Here is a 23,922-nt window from a genome sequence, read left to right on the forward strand (position 1 = left end):
AACGTCTGAAACCAGAGCTCAACCCAAGGAGGGCTTTTAACAGGTAAAGAAATGAGACCTGTTAACCGTACATCTACACACTGTGTCCCCTTTTAACAAACACAGTACTTGTAGATTCATCTGTACAATTGTACCACAAAATGTTTTACATATATTTATACATACCTTATCACAAATAAAACATTTCTACAAGAATGTTGTTTGCGTTTACTCTTAATTTTATATTTGAAGTGTAAAATGATGGTACATATGGCTTCATTGTTGCAAAATCAATGATTCCTATACAAGAGTAGCCTGATGGTTTGATATAGTGCAAAGAAAGGTAATTGACTATTTGAGAGCAATGCATTCTGCTCTCATTCAACAATGCAGTAATGTATTGTTTACAGCTGAAATACTAAACCAGCATACACATGCCTCCCTTAGCCTTGAATTCACAAAGAAAGATCCTTATAGGTTTGTGCTGTTTTGGTCCCTTAAATGAACACTTGTCTCCAGTCAATTCTCTTAGACAGGATGGGTGCGCATAAGGGGGATTTATTTACTTATGACCTCTGCCTAGAGAATGTCATTAAGTATATTGAGCCATTGGATTGTAGCTTTCATGGTTTCCTGAAAACAACCTCTGTAGTTCTGTTTTGGGGTTCATCTCTATAAAACTCAGACTGATTCCATATCTGTTTGTGGTGTCTTGCCAACTGGCTATTGAGTTAAATATATGCACAACACAAACAGATCTGGAATCAGGCTACACAGGAGCAGAATTCTAGGTCTAATCCAGATGTTGTCCACAGGTTCTTATGTGCTTGGTCAGTCTCCTGAGACCTTATTCGTTCTCTCCTTAGTGTGTCTATCTGCTGGGCACTGAGCAGGTCACCGAGCCCTGGTCCGAGTGGATACCTAGAGTGACAAATATGTTATTTGTTCAGCCTGCACGTGTTGATCACCTGCGTCAAGTTCATTAGGGAACATAACAGAAAACATTTTAAAAACCATTTGCAATAAAATGAGATTTGTATTGGACACCATGTAGTCCCTCTGTTTCAGACTCCGCATTTCTTTTTTTTAATGGTTGACTATGTCCATAACACAAGGTAGTGCATGCCTGTCAGACCACCATACAATCACTGTATCTTACTCCAAACATTTGTTAAAGACCCAGTGCAGTCAAAAATGTGATATTCCTGTGTTTTATATGTACTTCCACACTATGAGATTGGAATAATACTGTGGAAATGTTGATAATGCCCTTTTAGTGTAAAAGCTGTTTGAAAAGACTGCCTGAAATTTCAGCCTGTTTGGGTGGGATGGAGTTTTGGCCTACCTAAATTAGTTAGACCAATAAGAGTTCCAAAGATCTCTGCCAATAACATCTAGTTTTCAGTTTTCCCCTCCCCACTCAGACCACTCCCAGACAGTCCTAGCAAAATTGTTGCTTGAGAAATTGCTTGTTGCTAAGTAGCATTTTTTTTTTTTTTATTAAAAAAAAATTCTTTTAAAACAATCACAGTAAGGTACTTAATTGTTACCCAGAAATGATTTGATATTGAGATAAAACAGCTCCATTGGACCTTTAACAGTTCATACAGTATGTATGATATCAATGTGATCACAGTGGTTTCAATATTTGTTTGTTCTGTGTATAATGCCACGAGGAAGCCAAAGGAAATATTCCACTTTGTGTGGACAATACAGGACTTGTTATTCTTCTAGCAGCTAAAGTCAGCACAAAGCATGTGATACTAGCCAACTGTGCACAAGACTGATCCCAGATCTGAGGCAAAGGATGGTGGGCAATGGCCATATGAGTTGGCAAGACAGCACAAGCAGGTCTGGGACCAGGCTCCTCTCAGCAGCAGCAATTGCATTACTCACCACCATGAGGTGTCCATTCTTGTCCTTGTACACCATGGACTCCTGGCCACTGCTGAAGTCTACAATGCCCTCTTTCCCCGCCTGTATCTGAAACGAGATGCTAAAAAACAACATATTCATATTCATCCAGGACTCCATGGAAAACAGTTGTAACGTGTTACATAGAGGACTATCCTGGCTAAATAAATAAAAATGAAATAAACATAAGTCATCTGGCTACTTGATCCATCGGACTAGTACTTCCAGAATCCATCCTGTTGTCAGCCACAGCCTCACCTGCCCTGGACCACGTTGATAGCACTCTGCTTGTTGGCAACCACACTGAGTTTGGTCAACACTTCAAACAGGTGGTCACACTGGATGACCAGGTCCCCCTGAACATGAGGTCAGGACACATTGGGTAGCATTAGGGGTGTGTCTGAAAGGGCAACATGTTCCAAGGCCTGTAGTGCACTGTAATAGGATGGATTTCATTCTAAACATATCCTGGTTAGAATCACTTGAAAAACAGGCACTACACTCACTTTACCGAGTTATTATACTATGCTGCGTGAGTGTGTGGCGACAGTGTCCTCCTACCTTCTGTTTAACGTCTTCACTTGCAATATGGAAAATGATGATGCTGTCACTCAAGGTACTGACAGACACACCTGCAATGGAGTAAGCAGCACTCACACAGATCAGTACACTTTGAAACAAACTGTATATTATATATATTACCAGTATTTTCCTAACTTACACTTCATTTGAATTTTCAACTAATAATCCATTGTGAAAATTTGATGCAAATCTATTTTGCAAGTGACCAGACAAGTTCAAACCCCAAGCATCACATCCATACCATGTTGGAGGCTCACCTTTTAGAGTAGTGTACTGCACTTTCTGTTTGATCTTGGCCTCGTCCACCACATAGGCAGCCGTCTGCGTGAGGATGAGCTGCCGAGGTCGGGCTTTAAACCCATTCCTGTCATACTTCACCACTGGTACGCTATACTGCAGAGAGAGAACAGAGATTGGGAGAGAGAGAAAGAGGGAGGGAGAGAAAGTGATAGTGTTAAGGGTTTTAAAATGATAGAGAAAGTGAGAGTTTTAAAATAAGAGAGTTTAAGGACATACTACAATGCAAATGTCTTGATTACCTTGATGCGTTCATGGCGAATTATCTGCAGGACCTTCATATTGATGTCCTGTTCACCTGAAAATATAACATAGTGCAAAAGGTGGCAATTGATCCTAAAATACGAGTTTGAGTAAGATACCACATGTAATTAGCAGATATCTGCTACTATATACTGACTGATCCTGGTGTCCACAAAGGGTTGGGAGACACTCTGAGGGTAGCTGTCCTTCTTCCCCTTGAAGATAACACTGGTGATCACCTTGAGTTGAAGCTGGGAGGGTGAGACAAGGAATGAACATCACCAACATAGAACTAGCTAAAGAATTCTGATTTACAGGATCTTTGTGATCACAAATATGTTACACAGCATAGGCTATACAGGGCACTAAAAAGGTAGGTTATACAACAAAAGTATGTTGTCTACTATGTCCATGATGTAAGTCTGTCACACCCTGATCTGTCTCACCTGTCTTTGTGATTGTCTCCACCCCTCTCCAGGTGTCACCTACCTTCTCCATTATCCCCTGTGTATGTATACCTGTTTTCTCTGTCTGTTGCCAGTTAGTTTTGTTCATCAAACCTACCAGCGGTTTTCCCCTTGCTCCTGTATTGTCTATAGTTCCTGTTTTCTAGTTTTAACCTTTCTGCCTGCCCTGAGCCTGCATGCCATCCGGTACCTTTGCCCCACTACTCTGGTTTTCCGACCTCTGCCTGACCCTGAGCCTGCCTGTCGTCCGGTACCTTTGCCCACTTCTCTGGTTTACCGACCTCAGCCTGACCCTGAGCCTGCCTGTCGTCCGGTACCTTTGCCCCACTACTCTGGTTTACCGACCTCAGCCTGACCCTGAGCCTGCCTGCCGTCCTGTACCTTTGCCTGCCCGTGTTCGATTTAATAAACCTTTTTTACTTCGACACTGTCTGCACCTGGATCTTACCTTCAAACCTGATAAAATCCTGATTTAAAAGGGACAATTGTGGAGTAATTCTGGCCTTACCTGTGCTTTCTGTTGTGCAGTGATCCCTCTGACGTACCTCGTCACCATGAGACGCATGTGGAGCTGACGCAGGATTGCTGAGGCCTGTACAAGAAGAGCAAGAACAGTCCAACAGACGTTTCACTGAGCTTCCCCTTTAACACCAAAATAGCTGTCCTCAATTCAATGTAATTGAATTCCAATGTGAATAAATACCTCAGTCAATACAGGTGGAGGGGTTAGCCAGCTGATTTTATCCAGAACCGTTTTTGGGAGATTGTCTTTCAGCCTGTTTAGGTAGCTCTGTCTGACAAAGGCCAGGTATTCAGAGTTATCAGTAGTCTTTGCCTCCCCTCTGGTCATGTATCCTTTAATAAACCTGGAATAAAAAAGTAAATAATCGGTAATCTACAGTATTAATAATAATACTGCCCTCTGGGAATGTGCTGAACATTATAGGCTTTAATCCACTATGGATCTGTAGTTTGTGGCATAAACATCAGAGTATACATTTTTGATATGTCATTTCGGTTGATGGATCAATATTGCAGTGCTAGAGCCTGAAGATGTGATCTTGTGATCTCTTACTTCTTGATGACCTTGACAGCCCATTGTCTCCTCTCTTTCTCTTTCCTGGCTTGTACTCCTCTCCAGCAAGTCTCAATCTTGGTGGCTAAAGAACACATTACACAACAGGTATCAAATCAAGATGGAGAAAAATGTGAAGTTATTGAATGTCTGTAGATGTTTGCATGGCCAGTGACATGAATATATACTGTAACTTGCCTACAATGTTTCTGCTCTCCAAAAATAGACACTGTTTATCCTCTCATGTTACACACATTATGATATATAAAATATCAATGCATTTAGGAGATGATTTTATCCAAAGCGACTTAGACATGCATCCAAACATTTGTCTACATATAGTACCTTTGGAAAGTATTCAGACCCCTTGACTTTCCACATTTTCTTATGTTACAGCTTTATTCTACTAAATAGTCGTTTTCCTCAATCTACACACAATACCCCAGAATGACAAAGCAAAAACAGGTAAAGAAATTTTAGGTAATTTATAAGAAATAAACAAACTGAAATATAACATTTACATAAGTATTCAGACCCTTTACTCAGTACTTTGTTGAGGCACCTTTGGCAGCGATTACAGCATCGAGTCTTCTTGGGTATGACGCTACAAACTTGGCACACCTGTATTTGGGGAGTTTCTCCCATTGTCATTGTCTTGTTGGAAGGGGAACCTTTACCCCAGTCTGAGGTCCCGAATGCTCTGGAGCAGGTTTTCATCAAAGATCTCTCTAGTGGAGTGGAGAAGGTGGAAAGTTAAGTTCCTTGGGGTACACATCACTGACAAACTGAAATGGTCCACCCACACAGACGGCGTGGTGAAGAAGGCGCGACAGCGCCTCTTGAACTTCAGGAGGCTGAAGAAATTTGTCTTGTCACCTAAAACCCTCACACTTTTACAGATGCGCAATCGAGAGCATCCTGTCGGGCTGTATCACCACCTGGTACGGCAACTGTTCGGACCACAACCGCAAGACTCAGAGGGTAGTGCGGTCTGCACAACGCATCACCGGGGGCAAACTACCAGCCCTCCAGGACACCTACAGCACCTGATGTCACAGGAAGGCCAAAAAGATCATCAAGGACAACAACCACCCGAGCCACTGCCTGTTCACCCCGCTATCATCCAGAAGGCGAGGTCAGTACAGGTGAATCAAAGCTGGGACCGAGAGACTGAAAAACAGCTTCTATCTGAAGGCCATCAGACTGCTAAACAGCCATCACTAACAGAGTGGCTGCTGCCAACATACAGACTCAAATCTCTGGCCACTTTAATACCTTTATTAAATCCATTTATTAAATGTATCACTGGTCACTTTAAAGAACGGCACTTTAATAATGTCGAAATATCCAACATTTCTCATCTCATATGTACTGTATTCTATACCATCTATTGTATCTTGCCTATGCCGCACGGCCATCGCTCATCCATAAATTTATATGTATATATATTCATCCCTTTACAATTGTGTGTATAAGGTAGTTGTTGTAAAGTCGTTAAATTACTTGCTAGATATTACTGCATTGTCAGAACTAGAAGCACAAGCATTCCACTACACTGCTAACCATGTGAATGTGACCAATACAATTTGATTTGATTTGACTTGATTATACTTTGCTCTGTTCATCTTTCCCTAGATCCTGACTAGTCTCCCAGTCCCTAGCGCTGAAAAACATCCCTACAGCAAGATGCTGCCACCACCATGCTTCACCGTAGGGATGGTGCCAGGTTTCCTCCAGATGTGACGCTTGTCATTCAGGCCAAAGAGTTCAATCTTGGTTTCATCAGACCAGACAATCTTGCTTGTCATGGTCTGAGAGTCTTTTGGTGCCTTTTGGCAAACTCCAAGCGGGCTGTCGTGCCTTTTACTGAGGAGTGGCTTCCATCTGGCCACTCTACCTTAAAAGGCCTAATTGGTGGAGTGCTACAGAGATGGTTGTCTTTCTGGAAGGTTCTCCCATCTCCACGGAGGAAATCTAGAGCTCTATCAGAGTGACCATCGGGTTCTTGGTCACCTCCCTGACCAAGGCCCTTCTCCCCCGATTGCTCAGTTTGGCCAGGCGGTCAGCTCTAGGAAGAGTCTTGGTGGTTCCAAACTTCTTCCATTTAAGAATGATGGAGGCCACTGTGTTCTTGGGGACCTTCAATGCTGCAGACATTTTTTGGTACTCTTCCCCAGATCTGTGCCTTGACACAATCCTATCTCGGAGCTCTACGGACAATTCCTTCGACCTCATGGCCTGGTTTTTGCTCTGACATGCACTGTCACCTGTGGGACCTTATATTGACAGGTGTGTGCCTTTCTAAATCAATTGAATTTACCACAGGTGGACTCCAAGTTGTAGAAACATCTCAAGGATGATCAGTGGAAACAAGATGCACCTGAGTTCAATTTCGAGTCTCATAGCAAAGGTTAATTCTTTTTTATACATTTACAGAAAATTCTAAAGACCTGTTTTCGCTTTGTCATTATGGGGTTTTGTGTGTAGATTGCTGAGGATTTTTATGTATTTAATACATTTTATAATAAGGCTGTAACGTAACAAAATGTGTGAAAAAGTCAAGGGGACTGAATACTTTCTGAAGGCACTGTATCAGTGGTCCTGGAAATCGAACCCACTATCCCTGTGTTGCAAGTGCCATGCTCTACCAACTGAGCTACAGAGGACCACATCCATGTAGCTTTGCTGTCACTTACCAGCTTCTTTCTGTCTTCTGAATTCTCCTTTTTGCCGGTATCCCTTGTACTGGGCCTGAATCCTTGATGCTGTAATATCCATTAATAATATTGAAATTTCTATGCAAATAAATCAAATCTCTTGATTTCTCTTAGCTTTCATGCCCTTACCAAGTTTATGTTTGCAGACCTCGAAGGCATCTTCTGTGGCAAAAAGTGTCCTGGGGTGGCGGATAAATATCTTGGTTCTAGAGTGAAATGGAAAAGTAACAGAGATTTGTAAGAACCAATCTAGTCGAGGAGAAATGAGTTGCCCAAACTGCTCTCACCTGCCCATTTTGTACTCATCTGGTAGGTATCCCAGGTGTTGCACCAGCACTTCCACTCCTTCTGCAGCCACTCCTCTCCAATGGGGCCAGGTGGCTGGGCATAGGGGCTTGTATCTGGAGGTGGATCACACATCACCTCATTGTCCTAGATGTACAGTATTTGGAATGCCTTTGCTTGTTTGTGTTGAAATGCAAGACAACGTTCCCCAAGGGGACAGAATAAAGAAATGAATTAATTATTTGATATCAAGAGCTCAAGTAAAGGCAAAATCTCTCAAAGATTCTGGTCGAATCATTCGCCGGTGAAGCCTAATGTTATAAGGAAAATATTGTTTCTACAAAGTAATCAATGTGGTCTACTAAAGCAACAAGATCTGTTGGCCTACCTCTGCAGAAACAACTCGTAGCGGCGTCGGTATGCAAAACCTGCCCGTCTGACCCTAAGGTGTTCCATCAGCCCCAGGTACTTGACCTGGTGCCGAACCAGCACGTCGTCAAAACGACCTGTAGCATGTGTGTTTGTGTGTGTGCCCAAAAAAAGAGAGGGAGAAAAAGACAAAGGGAAAAAGAGAGAGAGAGAATGAAGGAGAAATTGCTTCATAAACACAGTTGACAGATTGAAGTTTGGAAGTACCACCAGCTGGTGATGATATGGTGCACGTGGTGGAGGTCAGAGGGTCTCTCACCTGGCTGTTTGGACTCGTTGGATTTGAGGCAGCGCACATACCAGGGCTCCTTAGACATGAGGATGTCTGTCAGTCCCAGCAGACTGCTCTTAAACTGGCTAGCAACCTACAGAGAAACAGGCCTGGGATCAGTTGTAGAGTCCCCCAACAGTTTATCTGTCAAATACACATGGATGATGGTCCACAATAGGCTGCCAGTGACAGAGGTAAATGACGTTCAAATGCTGCATAAGGGGACAATAAATAATCCAATATAAACACAGAGACATCTATTACTTTTCTCAATTGTCCGTCATTCTGAAAACTGTGTGTTCCTATCCAGCTATACTGTACAATATGTTATACTATTGAGGCAGTGTACAAGGAAAAAAACGATGTCATTGTGACTTCAGGGGGACAGATGGGAAAGTAGTGGGGAAAACTTGGTGAGCTCTCACCGTCTCTGGTCGCCGCCTGCTATCCGACTCTGTGGAAGCAAAGCACTCTCTGACTATGGCATTTTTAGACTGCCGCATCACCTGTGTACACACATACACCACGCATCAAAGTGGATACTCAAAACCAATTGGGTAAATTCACTGCATTCCCCTCCTCTTGTATTATTTACAAAACTCTACAGGAGAGTAAATAATTAAGGAACCAATTGAAAAGAGTCCCATTCTCTGCCCCATCCCCCTCCTTCCTTCCTCCCCTCCTTCCTTCCTTCCTCCCCTGTCTCATATAATCCATCAGTAGAAACCTGCAGACTTACATCTTTGATGTTTCTGTATAACATGTCATTGTTTTTGTCGATGAACCCTGGGATGATACAAACAACAACGTGAGAAAGAGTGGTGAGTGGCAGTGAAATCTACTAGTAGGACATGTAGAGACATTGAGGAGCAGGGTAATGCCACCACTGGGCCTGAGACCATGGGATCCCTTACCCACAACGCCATAGGTGACCTCCCCAGCGTAATGCAGAAGGCGAAAGTTGCCCCTATCCAGCGTCTTACGTGTCTTCTTGTCAGACAACTTGTGCCTGCAGTCAATGGGACAGAGAGAGAGAGAGAGGGGGAGAGGGATGAAGAGTGAGAGGCAATTAAAGACAGAGCCTAACTGTGTCGACTCACAGGTTGGGAATAGGACAAGAGGTCCATCCAGGGCTGGCTTCAGGCATAAGTGACAAACGGTTGCTTAGGGCTCCAGGAAGCTAGGGGGCCCCAGACCCCCCAAAATAATATACTGCATATACAGTTGAAGTCAGAAGTTTACATACACCTTAGCCAAATACATTTAAACTCAGTTTTTCACAATTCCTGACATTCAATCCTCGTAAAAACGCCCTGTCTTAGGCCAGTTAGATCACCACTTTATTTTAAGAATGTGAAATGTCAGAATAATAGTTGAGAGTGATTTATTTCAGCTTTTATTTATTTCATCAAACTCCCAATGAGTCAGAAGTTTACATACACTCAATTAGTATTTACTTTAAATTGTTTAACTTGGGTCAAACGTTTCGGGCAGCCTTCCACAAGCTTCCCACAATAAGTTGGGTGAATTTTGGCCCATTCCTCCTGACAGAGCTGGTGTAACTGAGTCAGGTTTGCAGGCCTCCTTGCTCGCACACGCTTTTTCAGTTCTGCCCACAAATGTTCTATGGGATTGAGGTCAGGGCTTTGTGATGGCCACTTCAATACCTTGAGTTTGTTGTCCTTAAGCCATTTTGCCACAACTTTGGAAGTATCCTTTGGGTCATTGTCCATTTGGAAGACCCATTTGCGACCAAGCTTTAACTTCCTGACTGATGTCTTGAGTTGTTGCTTCGATATATCCACGTAATTTTCCTCCCTCATGATGCTATCTATTTTGTGAATTGCACCAGTCCCTCCTGCAGCAAAGCACCCCCACAACATGATGCTGCCACCCCCGTGCTTCACGGTTGGGATGGTGTTCTTCGGCTTGCAGCCTCTCCCTTTTCCCTCCAAACATAACGATGGTCATTATGGCCAAACAGTTATATTTTTGTTTCATCAGACCAGAGGACATTTCTCCAAAAAGTACGATCTTTGTCCCCATGTGCAGTTGCAAACCGTAGTCTTGCTTTTTTAATGGTGGTTTTGGAGCAGTGGCTTCTTCCTTGCTGAGCAGCCTTTCAGGTTATATCGATATAGGACTCGTTGTACTGTGGATATAGATAATTTTGTACCCGTTTCCTCCAGCATCTTCACAAGGTCCTTTGCTGTTGTTCTGGGATTGATTTGCACTTTTCGCACCAAAGTACGTTCATCTCTAGGAGACAGAACGCGTCTCCTTCCTGAGCGGTATGACGGCTACGTGGTTCCATGGTGTTTATACTTGCATAATATTGTTTGTACAGATGAACGTGGTACCTTCAGGCGTTTGGAAATTGCTTCCAAGGATGAACCAGACTTGTGGAGGTCTACCATTTTTCTTCTGAGGTCCTGGCTGATTTCTTTTGATTTTCCCATGATGTCAAGCAAAGAGGCACTGAGTTTGAAGGTAGGCCTTGAAATACATCCACAGGTACACCTCCAATTGACTCAAATGATGTCAATTAGCCTATCAGAAGCTTCTAAAGCCATGACATAATTTTCTGGAATTTTCCAAACTGTTTAAAGGCACAGTCAACTTAGTGTATGTAAACATCTGACCCACTGGAATTGTGATACAGTGAATTATAAGTGAAATCATCTGTCTGTAAACAATTGTTGGAAAAATTAGTGTGTTTCGGGTTTTTTGGGGTAATGTTCTATGTTAGTCTATTTCTATGTCTGTGTCTAGTTATTCTATTTCTATGCTTAGTTTATTGGGTTGACCTTCAATTGGAGGCAGCTGTTCCTCGTTGCCTCTAATTGAAGGTCCTATTTAATAGCAGTGTTTTTTTCATTGGGATTTGTGGGTAGTTGTTCCGTGTGTAGCTGTGTGCCTTACAGGACTGTTTTTTCGTTGTTGTTTTTGATTAAATGTTTATTTTGGTTTTCTTCTAAATAAAGAAGATGAGTATTCACATTCCCGCTGCGTTTTGGTCCCATCCTTACAACGAACGTGACAACTGCAGAAAACTTTAAAAGAGCAACATTTTCTATCCACCCCATGGCAAAGTGTGTGGAATTGCAGGAAATTAACTTTAAAATGAAATGTTTTCTCTCTGCCGTCAAGAAGGGAGCCACCAAAATGTTTTGCCCATGAGGTGGGGGTGGTTAGGGATTTGAACTTAAGTGATAAGGGAGGTTGAAGTAACGCTGTTGTATATCCGTGAGAAAGGTTGTGTGTGGTCAACATGTACATATGCAGGACTGTGGTTCGGGGAGCGAGGGAGATAGCTGAACTCACGTAATGAAATGAGGGTGACTGCCCATTTTCTCCTCAAGCTTCTCCAGAAATGTGAAGTCAGTGGCCTCTCCAGGCCTCAGGCATTCTTCATCCTGAGAAAGCAACAAGATCATCCCTTTCATTTCAGCCTATGTCCTTCCCAAAAGCAATAGGATGCATCATGTTACTAATTTACTCTATGGGTTGAGTCCTGATCAAAAGTAGGGCACTAGATAGGGAATAGGGTGCCGTTTGTGTGTCCTCACCAGTACTGAAATGATGCCCCTGTGTTTCTCCTCCACTAAGTCACAGATAATCTTATTGTTGAAGAACTGGACAGGCTCCCACTGAAGATGAAAGGAAATAGGTGATGGGAAGACGTGTGAGTTACGGGAATACTACCTAAGCTAAACTCAGCATAAACATACAAGGCATTGCAGAATGCAAGAGTAACTATAACACCAAAGTAATACTATGACAAGGTACAAATGCCATATTATACATGTTGACTAAATAGAACCGGATAGAATAGGATAGATAAATATCAGTGGGTGGAAAGATGACGTGTACCCCAATGCCCTCTGCCTCGTATTCCTCCTGCTCCGACTTCAAGGTCAGCTGGATAAAAAGCTGCTGCAGTTTCTCGTTGCAGTAGTTTATACAGAACTGCTCAAAACTGGAATGGACATACAACAGATAACAATTGATGTGCACCTTAAAATGTAGCCCACCAGTTTTCTACAATTTACTGCACAACCTAGTTCCAACCAGAGCTATACAGTGCATTCGGGAAGTATTCAGACCCATTCCCTTTTTCCACATTTTGTTATGTAACAGACTTATTCTAAAATGGATTAAAGAAAAATAAATCTCATCAATCTACACAAAATACCCCGTAATGACAAAGCAAAACCAGGTTTTTAGACATTTTTGCAAATGTATTAAAAATAAAAAACAGAAATACCTTATTAACTTAATTATTCAGACGCTTTGATAAGAGACTCGAAATTGAGCTCAGGTACATCCTGTTTCCATTGATCATCCTTTAGATGTTTCTACAACTTGATTGGAGTCCACCTGTGGTAAATTCAATTGATTGGACATGATTTGGAAAGGCACACACCTGTCTATATAAGGTCCCACAGTTGACAGTGCATGTCAGAGCAAAAACCAAGCCATGAGGTCGAAGGAATTGTCCGTAGAGCTCCGAGACAGGATTGTGTCGAGGCACAGATCTGGGGAAGAGTACCAAAACATTTCTGCATCATTTAAGGTCCCCAAGAACACAGTGGCCTTCCATCATTCTTAAATGGAAGACGTTTGGAACCACCAAGACTCTTCCTAGAGCTGACCGCCCGGCCAAACTGAGCCAATCGGGGGAGAAGGGCCTTGGTCAGGGAGGTGACCAAGAACCCGATGGTCACTCTGATAGAGCTCTAGAGTTCTTCTGTGGAGATGGGAGAACCTTCCAGAAAGACAACCATCTCTGCAGCACTCCACCAATCAGGCCTTTATGGTAGAGTTGCCAGACCGAAGCCACTCCTCAGTAAAAGGCACATGACATGAGAAACAAGATTGTCTGGTCTAATGAAACCAAGATTGAACTCTTTGGCCTGAATGCCAAGCGTCACGTCTGGAGGAAACCTGGCACCATCCCTACGGTGAAGCATGGTGGTGGCAGAATCATGCTGTGGGGATGTTCTTCAGCAGCAGGGACTGGGAGACTAATCAGGATCTAGGGAAAGATGAACGAGCAAAGTACAGAGAGATCCTTGATAAAAACCTGCTCTAGAGCGCTCAGGACCTCAGATTGGGGCGAAGGATCAACGACCCTAAGCACACAGCCAAGACAAAGGCACTGTATGTAGACAAATGTTTGGATGCATGTCTAAGTCTGTGAGATCTTATATAGACAGGTGTGTGCCTTTCCAAATCATGTCCAATCAATTGAATTTACCACAGGTGGACTCCAATCAAGTTGTAGAAACATCTCAAGGATGATCAATGGAAACAGGATGCACCTGAGCTCAATTTTGAGTCTCTTATCAAAGCGTCTGAATAATTAAGTTAATAAGGTATTTCTGTTTTGAAATTTTTTATTCATTTGCAAAAATGTCTAAAAACCTGTTTTTGCTTTGTCATTACGGGGTTTGTGTGTAGATTGATGAGGGGAAAAAAATATTTAATCAATTTTAGAATAAGGCTGTAAAGTAACAAAATGTGGAAAAAGTCAAACGGCCTGAATACTTACCGAATGCACTGTATATATAGAGTTCGGACAACTTTTAAAACGGACGCAATGTTGATGCCATTGAGCTTTCAATTGATCCATTCATGCCAAGTATTTGGATTCTACTTTAATTCTAGAGGTTCAGTTACATAGCTTTGTTCAAAATTAAGAATATTCCATAAACTGCTATTGGTCATATTGCCCATGGGGAGCTAACATGGCTGCCATATGGAATTCTTTGGTTGTACTGTGTCATGTAAATGCATCATAATGTGGAAACCTCAATGTCCTAACTCTAAATATATGGCTCTGGTTCCACCTACCTGTTGACATAGAAAACCTCAAAGCCATATATGTCAAGGAGACCAATGACTGTCTTCCTTGACGGTTCCTGTCGAAAAAGGTTTCAGGAAACAGTGGTCAGTCACACAGATCACCAGGACTCCTGTTTCATCCTGACATGAGCTTGTCACTTACAGTATCTGCTAACCTTATTCTCCATGGAATCATTAATCTTGTTGACCAGCCAGGTAAAGGTGCGTCCATAGATGGCTTTGGCCAGGGCATTTCTGGCATAGATGGCATGGTCCACTGTGAACGGGCTGAGCACCTGGATGGTGATTAAAAAAGGAAAACCTTACATAATACCAAACCTGACAAGAGTATGCAAATTCACATCTGATTGATACAGCTGAAATCATGAATGAGAAAGAGTACTGGGTTTACCACTAGTAAGTGCAGTTAATTAATAATTAATTAATTCAGTCAGTCATTACCCCTCCTCACTCTCTCACCTCATCTGTTTTGGCCTCAATCTTCCTGTATGTCAGCCCCTCCTGCAGTAGTTGAACGTTAATCCCCAGCAACTACAGATGATCACACGCAACACAAAGTCAGCAATGTGTAGGCAGACTGTGGTCTCCAGGGCTTTGGCATGGTGTCGTTGCGGAGTGTCCAAGGAATAACAAGGCTTACTGTTGACACCCAGCGGAGTTCTGTGTTCTTGTTCAACGTGGCGTAACCTTTGCTGTCAGCTTCAAACTGCACATTCCCTAAGTGGAGGACGCTTGCTATGATCCCAAATAGGTGCTGCAGAGAATGCAGACATTTGAGGGTTAGGATTAGGAATCGGGTTAGGATGGTGGCCAGCTGTGTGTAAGCAGCTCCCCTCACACACACATATACACAAAGCAAAAGTATGTGCAGCCTAGTACAGCACAGTATATTTCAATAAGATATACAGCTCACTTGAATGAATGTCATCACAAAAGTTGTTTCCACAAACTGTATGACAGCAACTCACTTGTATATCACTCTCGTCAAAGTCGATGACAGACAGGGCGTTTCTCACCGTCTTCCAGTCGTTCTTGTCATTGATTGAGGTCACATTGGCACACTCGTCCTGTTTGAGAGAGGGAGTTGTCATTATAGAGTGGCAGTTAGCCTAGCCCTAGCTAGCCAATCAATGGACCACAGTGGTTGCCCATACTTGCACCAAGTAGCTGTAGTGCTGGCAGTTGCTCTCGAGGCCTAGCTGATGCAGCAGGTCTTCCTCCCCTCCCTCCACCAGCTGGTAGAAGATGTGGAAGTTCCTCTCTCCGTGGTTCTGGTGGACCACTCGGGACTTCTCCAGCAGGTAGCTCAGGATATGGCCCCCCACCGCATCCCCCTGGAGGGTAAACATGTGATCAATTAGCCTCAATGAACTGCTTACCAGACCTGGACCTGAATTCACAAATCGTCTCAGAGTGGAGTGGTGATCTGGGAAACTCCTACACTGACAAGCTTTGTGAATATGGGTCCTGGGTGAAATAGAATTGCTTTGTTCCATCGAAATCAAGTGGAGCAAAAGTGTTTCAAGGAAAAACCAATACTCATGTAATCTGCTCACTATAAGAACATAAGCCCATAGTCTCCATCATTCCTTACCTGGATGTCAAACTGGATATCCATGTACTTTCCAAAGCGACTAGAGTTGTCATTCTTCAGTGTTTTGGCGTTGCCGAAAGCCTGTTGGGAAACACTGAGGCATCAATCACAGAGATTTACTACTGGGTCGTTCCACGAAATGAGTCCCTTTTGGGTAGTGTAACTTGGTGAAAAAACACTTTTCATTTAATCTAACATTAATGTTCAACTTAATAAAATAGGTTATAAAAAAAAGACTATAGTAAGTACCTATTAAGTGCCTAATAAAGTAACAGGGTTGACGATTTCATCTTAAATCAGCCATAAATCCCCTTGTGACAGGGGGAATGGAAGCTTGTTGTATGCAACAGGGAGGGGCAATTGAATGCAAGGTTCTAAAAATTCAAATTTTTAAAATAACATTCTAGCCTGTCTATGTATGGGTAACACGTGTTATGCTAGACCCACACCCCAAAATGTCCAAAAAGAGTAGAATCAGCTCGCCTGCTTTTACATAAAGAGTAGAACCAGCTCGCCTGCTTTTACATAAAGAGTAGAACCAGCTCGCCTGCTTTTACATAAAGAGTAGAACCAGCTCTCCTGCTTTTACATAAAGAGTAGAACCAGCTCACCTGCTTTTACATAAAGAGTAGAACCAGCTCACCTGCTTTTACATAAAGAGTAGAACCAGCTCGCCTGCTTTTACGTAAAGAGTAGAACCAGCTCACCTGCTTTTACGTAAAGAGTAGAACCAGCTCGCCTGCTTTTACGTAAAGAGTAGAACCAGCTCACCTGCTTTTACATTAAGAGTAGAACCAGCTCGCCTGCTTTTACGTAAAGAGTAGAACCAGCCCGCCTGCTTTTACGTAAAGAGTAGAACCAGCTCGCCTGCTTTTACGTAAAGAGTAGAACCAGCTCACCTGCTTTTACGTAAAGAGTAGAACCAGCTCGCCTGCTTTTACGTAAAGAGTAGAACCAGCTCACCTGCTTTTACGTAAAGAGTAGAACCAGCTCACCTGCTTTTACATAAAGAGTAGAACCAGCTCGCCTGCTTTTACATAAAGAGTAGAACCAGCTCGCCTGCTTTTACGTAAAGAGTAGAACCAGCTCACCTGCTTTTACATAAAGAGTAGAACCAGCTCGCCTGCTTTTACATAAAGAGTAGAACCAGCTCGCCTGCTTTTACGTAAAGAGTAGAACCAGCTCGCCTGCTTTTACATAAAGAGTAGAACCAGCTCGCCTGCTTTTACATAAAGAGTAGAACCAGCTCGCCTGCTTTTACATAAAGAGTAGAACCAGCTCGCCTGCTTTTACGTAAAGAGTAGAACCAGCTCGCCTGCTTTTACGTAAAGAGTAGAACCAGCTCGCCTGCTTTTACGTAAAGAGTAGAACCAGCTCGCCTGCTTTTACGTAAAGAGTAGAACCAGCTCGCCTGCTTTTACGTAAAGAGTAGAACCAGCTCGCCTGCTTTTACGTAAAGAGTAGAACCAGCTCACCTGCTTTTACATAAAGAGTAGAACCAGCTCGCCTGCTTTTACATAAAGAGTAGAACCAGCTCGCCTGCTTTTACGTAAAGAGTAGAACCAGCTCACCTGCTTTTACATAAAGAGTAGAACCAGCTCGCCTGCTTTTACATAAAGAGTAGAACCAGCTCACCTGCTTTTACATAAAGAGTAGAACCAGCTCGCCTGCTTTTACATAAAGAGTAGAACCAGCTCGCCTGCTTTTACATAAAGAGTAGAACCAGCTCACCTGCTTTTACATAAAGAGTAGAACCAGCTCACCTGCTTTTACATAAAGAGTAGAACCAGCTCGCCTGCTTTTACGTAAAGAGTAGAACCAGCTCACCTGCTTTTACATAAAGAGTAGAACCAGCTCGCCTGCTTTTACATAAAGAGTAGAACCAGCTCGCCTGCTTTTACATAAAGAGTAGAACCAGCTCGCCTGCTTTTACATAAAGAGTAGAACCAGCTCACCTGCTTTTACATAAAGAGTAGAACCAGCTCACCTGCTTTTACATAAAGAGTAGAACCAGCTCGCCTGCTTTTACGTAAAGAGTAGAACCAGCTCGCCTGCTTTTACATAAAGAGTAGAACCAGCTCGCCTGCTTTTACATAAAGAGTAGAACCAGCTCGCCTGCTTTTACGTAAAGAGTAGAACCAGCTCGCCTGCTTTTACATAAAGAGTAGAACCAGCTCGCCTGCTTTTACATAAAGAGTAGAACCAGCTCGCCTGCTTTTACATAAAGAGTAGAACCAGCTCGCCTGCTTTTACATAAAGAGTAGAACCAGCTCGCCTGCTTTTACATAAAGAGTAGAACCAGCTCGCCTGCTTTTACGTAAAGAGTAGAACCAGCTCGCCTGCTTTTACATAAAGAGTAGAAGTAGCTCGCCTGCTTTTACATAAAGAGTAGAACCAGCTCGCCTGCTTTTACATAAAGAGTAGAACCAGCTCACCTGCTTTTACATAAAGAGTAGAACCAGCTCGCCTGCTTTTACATAAAGAGTAGAACCAGCTCGCCTGCTTTTACATAAAGAGTAGAACCAGCTCGCCTGCTTTTACATAAAGAGTAGAACCAGCTCACCTGCTTTTACATAAAGAGTAGAACCAGCTCACCTGCTTTTACATAAAGAGTAGAACCAGCTCGCCTGCTTTTACATAAAGAGTAGAACCAGCTCACCTGCTTTTACATAAAGAGTAGAACCAGCTCACCTGCTTTTACATAAAGAGTAGAACCAGCTCGCCTGCTTTTACATAAAGAGTAGAACCAGCTCGCCTGCTTTTACATAAAGAGTAGAACCAGCTCGCCTGCTTTTACGTAAAGAGTAGAACCAGCTCGCCTGCTTTTACATAAAGAGTAGAAGTAGCTCGCCTGCTTTTACATAAAGAGTAGAACCAGCTCGCCTGCTTTTACATAAAGAGTAGAACCAGCTCACCTGCTTTTACATAAAGAGTAGAACCAGCTCGCCTGCTTTTACATAAAGAGTAGAACCAGCTCGCCTGCTTTTACATAAAGAGTAGAACCAGCTCGCCTGCTTTTACATAAAGAGTAGAACCAGCTCACCTGCTTTTACATAAAGAGTAGAACCAGCTCACCTGCTTTTACATAAAGAGTAGAACCAGCTCGCCTGCTTTTACATAAAGAGTAGAACCAGCTCACCTGCTTTTACATAAAGAGTAGAACCAGCTCAACTGCTTTTACATAAAGAGTAGAACCAGCTCACCTGCTTTTACATAAAGAGTAGAACCAGCTCGCCTGCTTTTACATAAAGAGTAGAACCAGCTCACCTGCTTTTACATAAAGAGTAGAACCAGCTCACCTGCTTTTACATAAAGAGTAGAACCAGCTCACCTGCTTTTACATAAAGAGTAGAACCAGCTCGCCTGCTGTTACAGAAAGAGTAGAACCAGCTCACCTGCTGTTACAGAAAGAGTAGAACCAGCTCACCTGCTTTTACATAAAGAGTAGAACCAGCTCGCCTGCTTTTACATAAAGAGTAGAACCGGCTCGCCTGCTATTACATAAAGAGTAGAACCAGCTCACCTGCTTTTACATAAAGAGTAGAACCGGCTCGCCTGCTTTTACACTATGCAATTAAATTTTTTTTAAAAGGAACAGTTTCACCATATTAAAACGAGAGTTCAGTTAACATAACAGGGTTGACCTTAAAATGAGGGACAGGTTTTGTTTTACCTTAAAATGTATCAATAATCACATTAAATAAATAATTATCCTCAGAAATTACTTTGCCAAAGCAACAAAATAACTACGGCTTTACAGTGATGGTGAAAACTTGGAGAAATGTTGGTTGGACTTCAGAGAAGTCACAGAGAGTACTGAATTTTGGTACTTTAGCAAGTCTTTATTCATATATAGGATATTTTTTATAATTCATTTTCCATGTGGTCTATTTTAAATTGCACTTCATTTAATATAACAGGATTTTAAAATCCAATATTGGGGCACAATTCCTACTTAAAATATCAAAATGACTCATTTTGTGGAACGACCCTACTATGTGATCCAGGATGTGTGATAGCCTGGTCCCAGATCTATTTGTACTTAACAGCTATGATGACAATAAACATAGCACAGCACAAATAGTGAGAGAGCAGAAACAGATCTGGGACCAGATCTGACCAGATGTGTGATAATAGTGAGTGCTAAGAACAGTCCGATCAGACCTCTAGCACAGGGTTGGACACCAGCATCCGGTCCCTGACGCTGTCCAGTAGGGTGGTACTGGGGCAGCTCACAGCATAGTACTGTAGGATCTTCTTGGAAGCCTCTGTCTTGCCGGCACCACTCTCCCCAGAGATGAGGATGAAGTGGTTGTTGGCCTCAGTCATCATGGTGTGGTAAGCGTTGTCCGCCAGGGCATAACTTCAGAAAAATTGATTGTGTCAAGTGATATGCACATTTTGCATTCCACAATTAATCATTTCTACATGGATGCTGGGCCAATAAGGAATGAGAATAATTAAAGAAAATCCTATATATGGTATGTGCTGCTCCTGTGCTTTATTCCTGCACTCAGACAGCGATGTTGTACAATGGGGGAAAAAAGTATTTGACCCCCTGCTGATTTTGTACGTTTGCCCACTTACAAAGAAATGATCAGTCTATAATTTTAATAGTAGGTTTATTTGAACAGTGAGAGACAGAACAACAACAAAAAATCCAGAAAAACACATGTCAAAAATGTTATAAAATGATTTGCATTTTAATGAGGGAAATAAGTATTTGACCCCTCTGCAAAACATTACTTAGTACTTGGTGGCAAAACCCTTGTTGGCAATCACAAAGGTCAGACGTTTCTTGTTGTTGGCCACCAGGTTTGCACATATCTCAGGAGGGATTTTGTCCCACTCCTCTTTGCAGATCTTCTCCAAGTCATTAAGGTTTCGAGGCTGACGTTTGGCAACTCGAACCTTCAGCTCCCTCCACAGATTTTCTATGGGATTAAGGTCTAGAGAATGGCTAGGCCACTCCAGGACCTTAATGTGCTTCTTCTTGAGCCACTCCTTTGTTGCCTTGGCTGTGTGTTTTGGGTCATTGTCATGCTGGAATACCCATCCACGACCCATTTTCAATGCCCTGGCTGAGGGAAGGAGGTTCTCACCCAAGATTTGACGGTACATGGCCCCGTCCATCGTCCCTTTGATGCGGTGAAGTTGTCCTGTCCCCTTAGCAGAAAAACACCCCCAAAGCATAATGTTTCCACCTCCATGTTTGATGGTGGAGATGGTGTTCTTGGGGTCATAGGCAGCATTCCTCCTCCTCCAAACACGGCGAGTTGAGTTGATGTCAAAGAGCTCCATTTTGGTCTCATCTGACCACAACACTTTCACCAGTTGTCCTCTGAGTCATTCAGATGTTCATTGGCAAACTTCAGATGGGCATGTATATGTATTCTTGAGAAGGGGGACCTCGCGGCGCTGCAGGATGTCAGTCCTTCACGGCGTAGTGTGTTACCAATTGTTTTCTTGGTGACTATGGTCCCAGCTGCCTTGAGATCATTGACAAGATCCTCCCGTGTAGTTCTGGGCTGATTCCTCACCGTTCTCATGATCATTGCAACTCCACGAGGTGAGATCTTGCATGGAGCCCCAGGCCGAGGGATATTGACAGTTATTTTGTGTTTCTTCCATTTGCGAATAATCGCACCAAATGTTGTCACCTTCTCACCAAGCTGCTTGGCGATGGTCTTGTAGCCCATTCCAGCCTTTTGTAGGTCTACAATCTTGTCCCTGACATCCTTGGAGAGCTCTTTGGTCTTGGCCATGGTGGAGAGTTTGGAATCTGATTGATTGATTGCTTCTGTGGACAGGTGGACACTCCCTTTCTGTGGACACTCCCTTTAAGAGTGTGCTCCTAATCTCAGCTCGTTACCTGTATAAAAGACACCTGGGAGCCAGAAATCTTTCTGATTGAGAGGGGGTCAAATAGTTATTTCCCTCATTAAAATGCAAATCAATTTATAACATTTCTGACATGCGTTTTTCTTGATATTTTTGTTGTTATTCTGTCTCTCACTGTTCAAATAAACCTACCATTAAAATGATAGACTGATCCTTTCTTTGTCAGTGGGCAAACGTACAAAATCAGCAGGGGATCAAATACTTTTTTCCCCCACTGTATAAACGTTGTACCATGTGTGGTGCCAATATCGTGGATTGGCATCTGATCTCATGAGTGACAAACAATACGATTTCAACATGCAGATAGACATGCACAAAAAATGATGTAACACACTCACATATGTGGTGGAAGCTCAAAGAAGTTGACGCCCATGTATATATCCATCTGTTTTTTACTGTAGATATCCAACTCCTTGTAGGGGTTCACAGACACTAGCAGAGTGCCTATATAGGTCTGCACCGGAAGAAACAACAGGTTTACAGTATATCTGTAAGTTGATAGTTCTTCAACATTCGCTAAAAATCCCAGAAAGTTGCTCATAATATATTTTCCCTTCAACTATTGCACCAAAATAGGGTCTGCAAGTGGGTCTAAAATGATGGCATCATTATACATGATACTACATACTGTATATCATAATGTTGGTACTAAGTCAGCCACTTCTGAACTCACATAAATGAGATCCTCACTGAAGCGTTTTTTCAGGTTGCCTAGGAAAGCAGTCTCGCTGGTATGGGTGTCCAACAGGACAAAGTCCTGGATCCCCACGCGGTCTCGGGCGGTCAGAGCCCCCTCCATGTCCAGCTGACCCTGGGCACCCTGTGCCTTATGACCCTACAGCCAATCACACAGCAGCAATGCTTGAAATGAAGGATACCTACTGTACATAAGGACTTGAAGAAAATGAGCATTTCATAAAGGTATTATGAGCTGCTTATGAATGTTTTACGAAGTCCTTATATAGTTCCACATTTACAGACATGCATCCAAACAAAAGTGTATGGATAAATAAGAGGACTTAACGAGGCACAGAACTTTTGGCTTTGGGGGTCCACTAATTAGACATTCACTGCAACTGAGCACACCGCTCCACCTCATGAGAATTCTGTTTTGGTTGTTTGCCTAAAACTAAGGATTTGTGTAGTTTCATGAGATAAGATATTGATTAATATTATATCATATGTATGCCATTTGTATATGAACCATAAAGCCAACATTCAAGCCAACATTCGACGTAAACAATTAGCAACTCCTCCATTGTGTATAAGTCAAGTTACAAAAGGCTCTTTGGTTGAACAGAAAAAAAGCACAAGCGGAGTCCCTGTTAGTTCTACTGAAACAAGGGCTCTGTGGCTCTCATGGGGCTTTGGAGCAGAGCCCTCTGATTGTGTCGAGGTAGTTTACAGACAGAAGCTAATGTTGGCTACAGAGCACATAGTACGGAGGTGTTGGCCAGCAGCCCATAGGCCACCACAGCTCACACCAACCAAACACACCAACCTCACCCTGTGCAAATGGAACACGGGAACCCGAAAACAACGGCACATTTGAGAAAAGCAGAGTGGGAAAATGTTCAGTAATCTGTTTTGCATTCTCAACACCAACACTTGGACCAAAGGTTTCTTCACAGCTTTTGTAGGTTTTCTTTTTTTCTCCTTCTTTAGAAGGCAGAACTCCTTTGATTCTCAACTCTGTCTGTAAAAAAAACATTTCAAAAAGATAATCCATTGGATCTAATTGACACAAAGCCCTTAGTACCCAACCCAACCCCACCCCCCCACACACTCCCCTCCCATTCCATAGCCCTTGTTACTTCTGAGAAAGGCCAAGTGTTTTTGTCCTGTAAATACCACGGAGCAGAGACAAAAAGGAGGTTTTTAAAATGCAGTCTACAATCCATTACATATATTCCCCCAGCATATCCATTCAGTAATTATTCATTAGAAAACATTTAATGTCACAGTCAATTTCACACTGGCCAGTTGAAACACAATAGAGGAGATTTGCCCTATTTTGGGGTGAGAAGGGGAGGGGGCGGGGGGCGGTTGGACAGAGGAAGGGTGAGGGCAAAGGAGGGAGAGAATGAGGGAGGGAAGGAGGGAGGGGACATTATTTGTCTGATCTGAGAACCCTCTGAAACGGGGCCGTCTTGAGACAACGGGGCAGACTAAATAGTGCAGTAACGGTCTATGTCCCGCTGTTTGCTATGACACTCATTTAATGTGCCCTGGGAGTGAACAATAGGGGCTTGTTCCAAGCAATCCTGTGCTGTAATTTGGACTTCATTACTCTTCTCACA

The 23,922-nt window shown here is 42.8% G+C and overlaps 1 protein-coding gene across 1 annotated transcript; it reads right to left on the reverse strand.

Annotated features, from left to right (window-relative positions):
* Positions 1-1,701: 1,701 nt before the first annotated feature.
* Positions 1,702-22,436, reverse strand: LOC106585663 (unconventional myosin-Ih). Its single transcript, XM_082968385.1, has 31 exons — positions 22,296-22,436; positions 21,961-22,076; positions 19,886-20,084; positions 15,722-15,802; positions 15,282-15,461; positions 15,096-15,194; positions 14,768-14,881; positions 14,587-14,658; positions 14,283-14,402; positions 14,116-14,183; positions 12,133-12,238; positions 11,829-11,909; positions 11,584-11,675; positions 9,174-9,268; positions 8,999-9,045; positions 8,685-8,765; positions 8,248-8,353; positions 7,948-8,065; positions 7,562-7,675; positions 7,404-7,480; positions 7,254-7,322; positions 4,558-4,642; positions 4,186-4,348; positions 3,991-4,074; positions 3,173-3,266; positions 3,015-3,070; positions 2,733-2,868; positions 2,455-2,525; positions 2,152-2,249; positions 1,876-1,975; positions 1,702-1,716 (listed from the first exon to the last, which is right to left on the reverse strand). Exons 1-31 carry the CDS (start codon positions 22,419-22,421, stop codon positions 1,702-1,704), a joined length of 3,063 nt encoding a protein of 1,020 aa, XP_082824511.1. The 5' UTR covers positions 22,422-22,436.
* Between the last annotated feature and the right edge of the window lie 1,486 nt (positions 22,437-23,922).

This window comes from Salmo salar, chromosome 24 (genome assembly GCF_965601325.2).
Source record: "Salmo salar chromosome 24, fSalSal1, whole genome shotgun sequence".
NCBI lineage: Eukaryota > Metazoa > Chordata > Actinopteri > Salmoniformes > Salmonidae > Salmo > Salmo salar.

Bases quoted from the DNA above. Each gene is read 5' to 3' on its own strand.
- LOC106585663 (XM_082968385.1), bottom strand. From the start codon at position 22,421: ATGGAGGGGGCTCTGACCGCCCGAGACCGCGTGGGGATCCAGGACTTT. The intron at 14,882-15,095 runs GTGAGTTGCTGT...CATTCTCTGCAG, and splicing joins TTGACGAGAGTGATATACAA to CACCTATTTGGGATCATAGC. The intron at 14,659-14,767 runs GTAAGCCTTGTT...GATCATCTGTAG, and splicing joins AACTCCGCTGGGTGTCAACA to TTGCTGGGGATTAACGTTCA.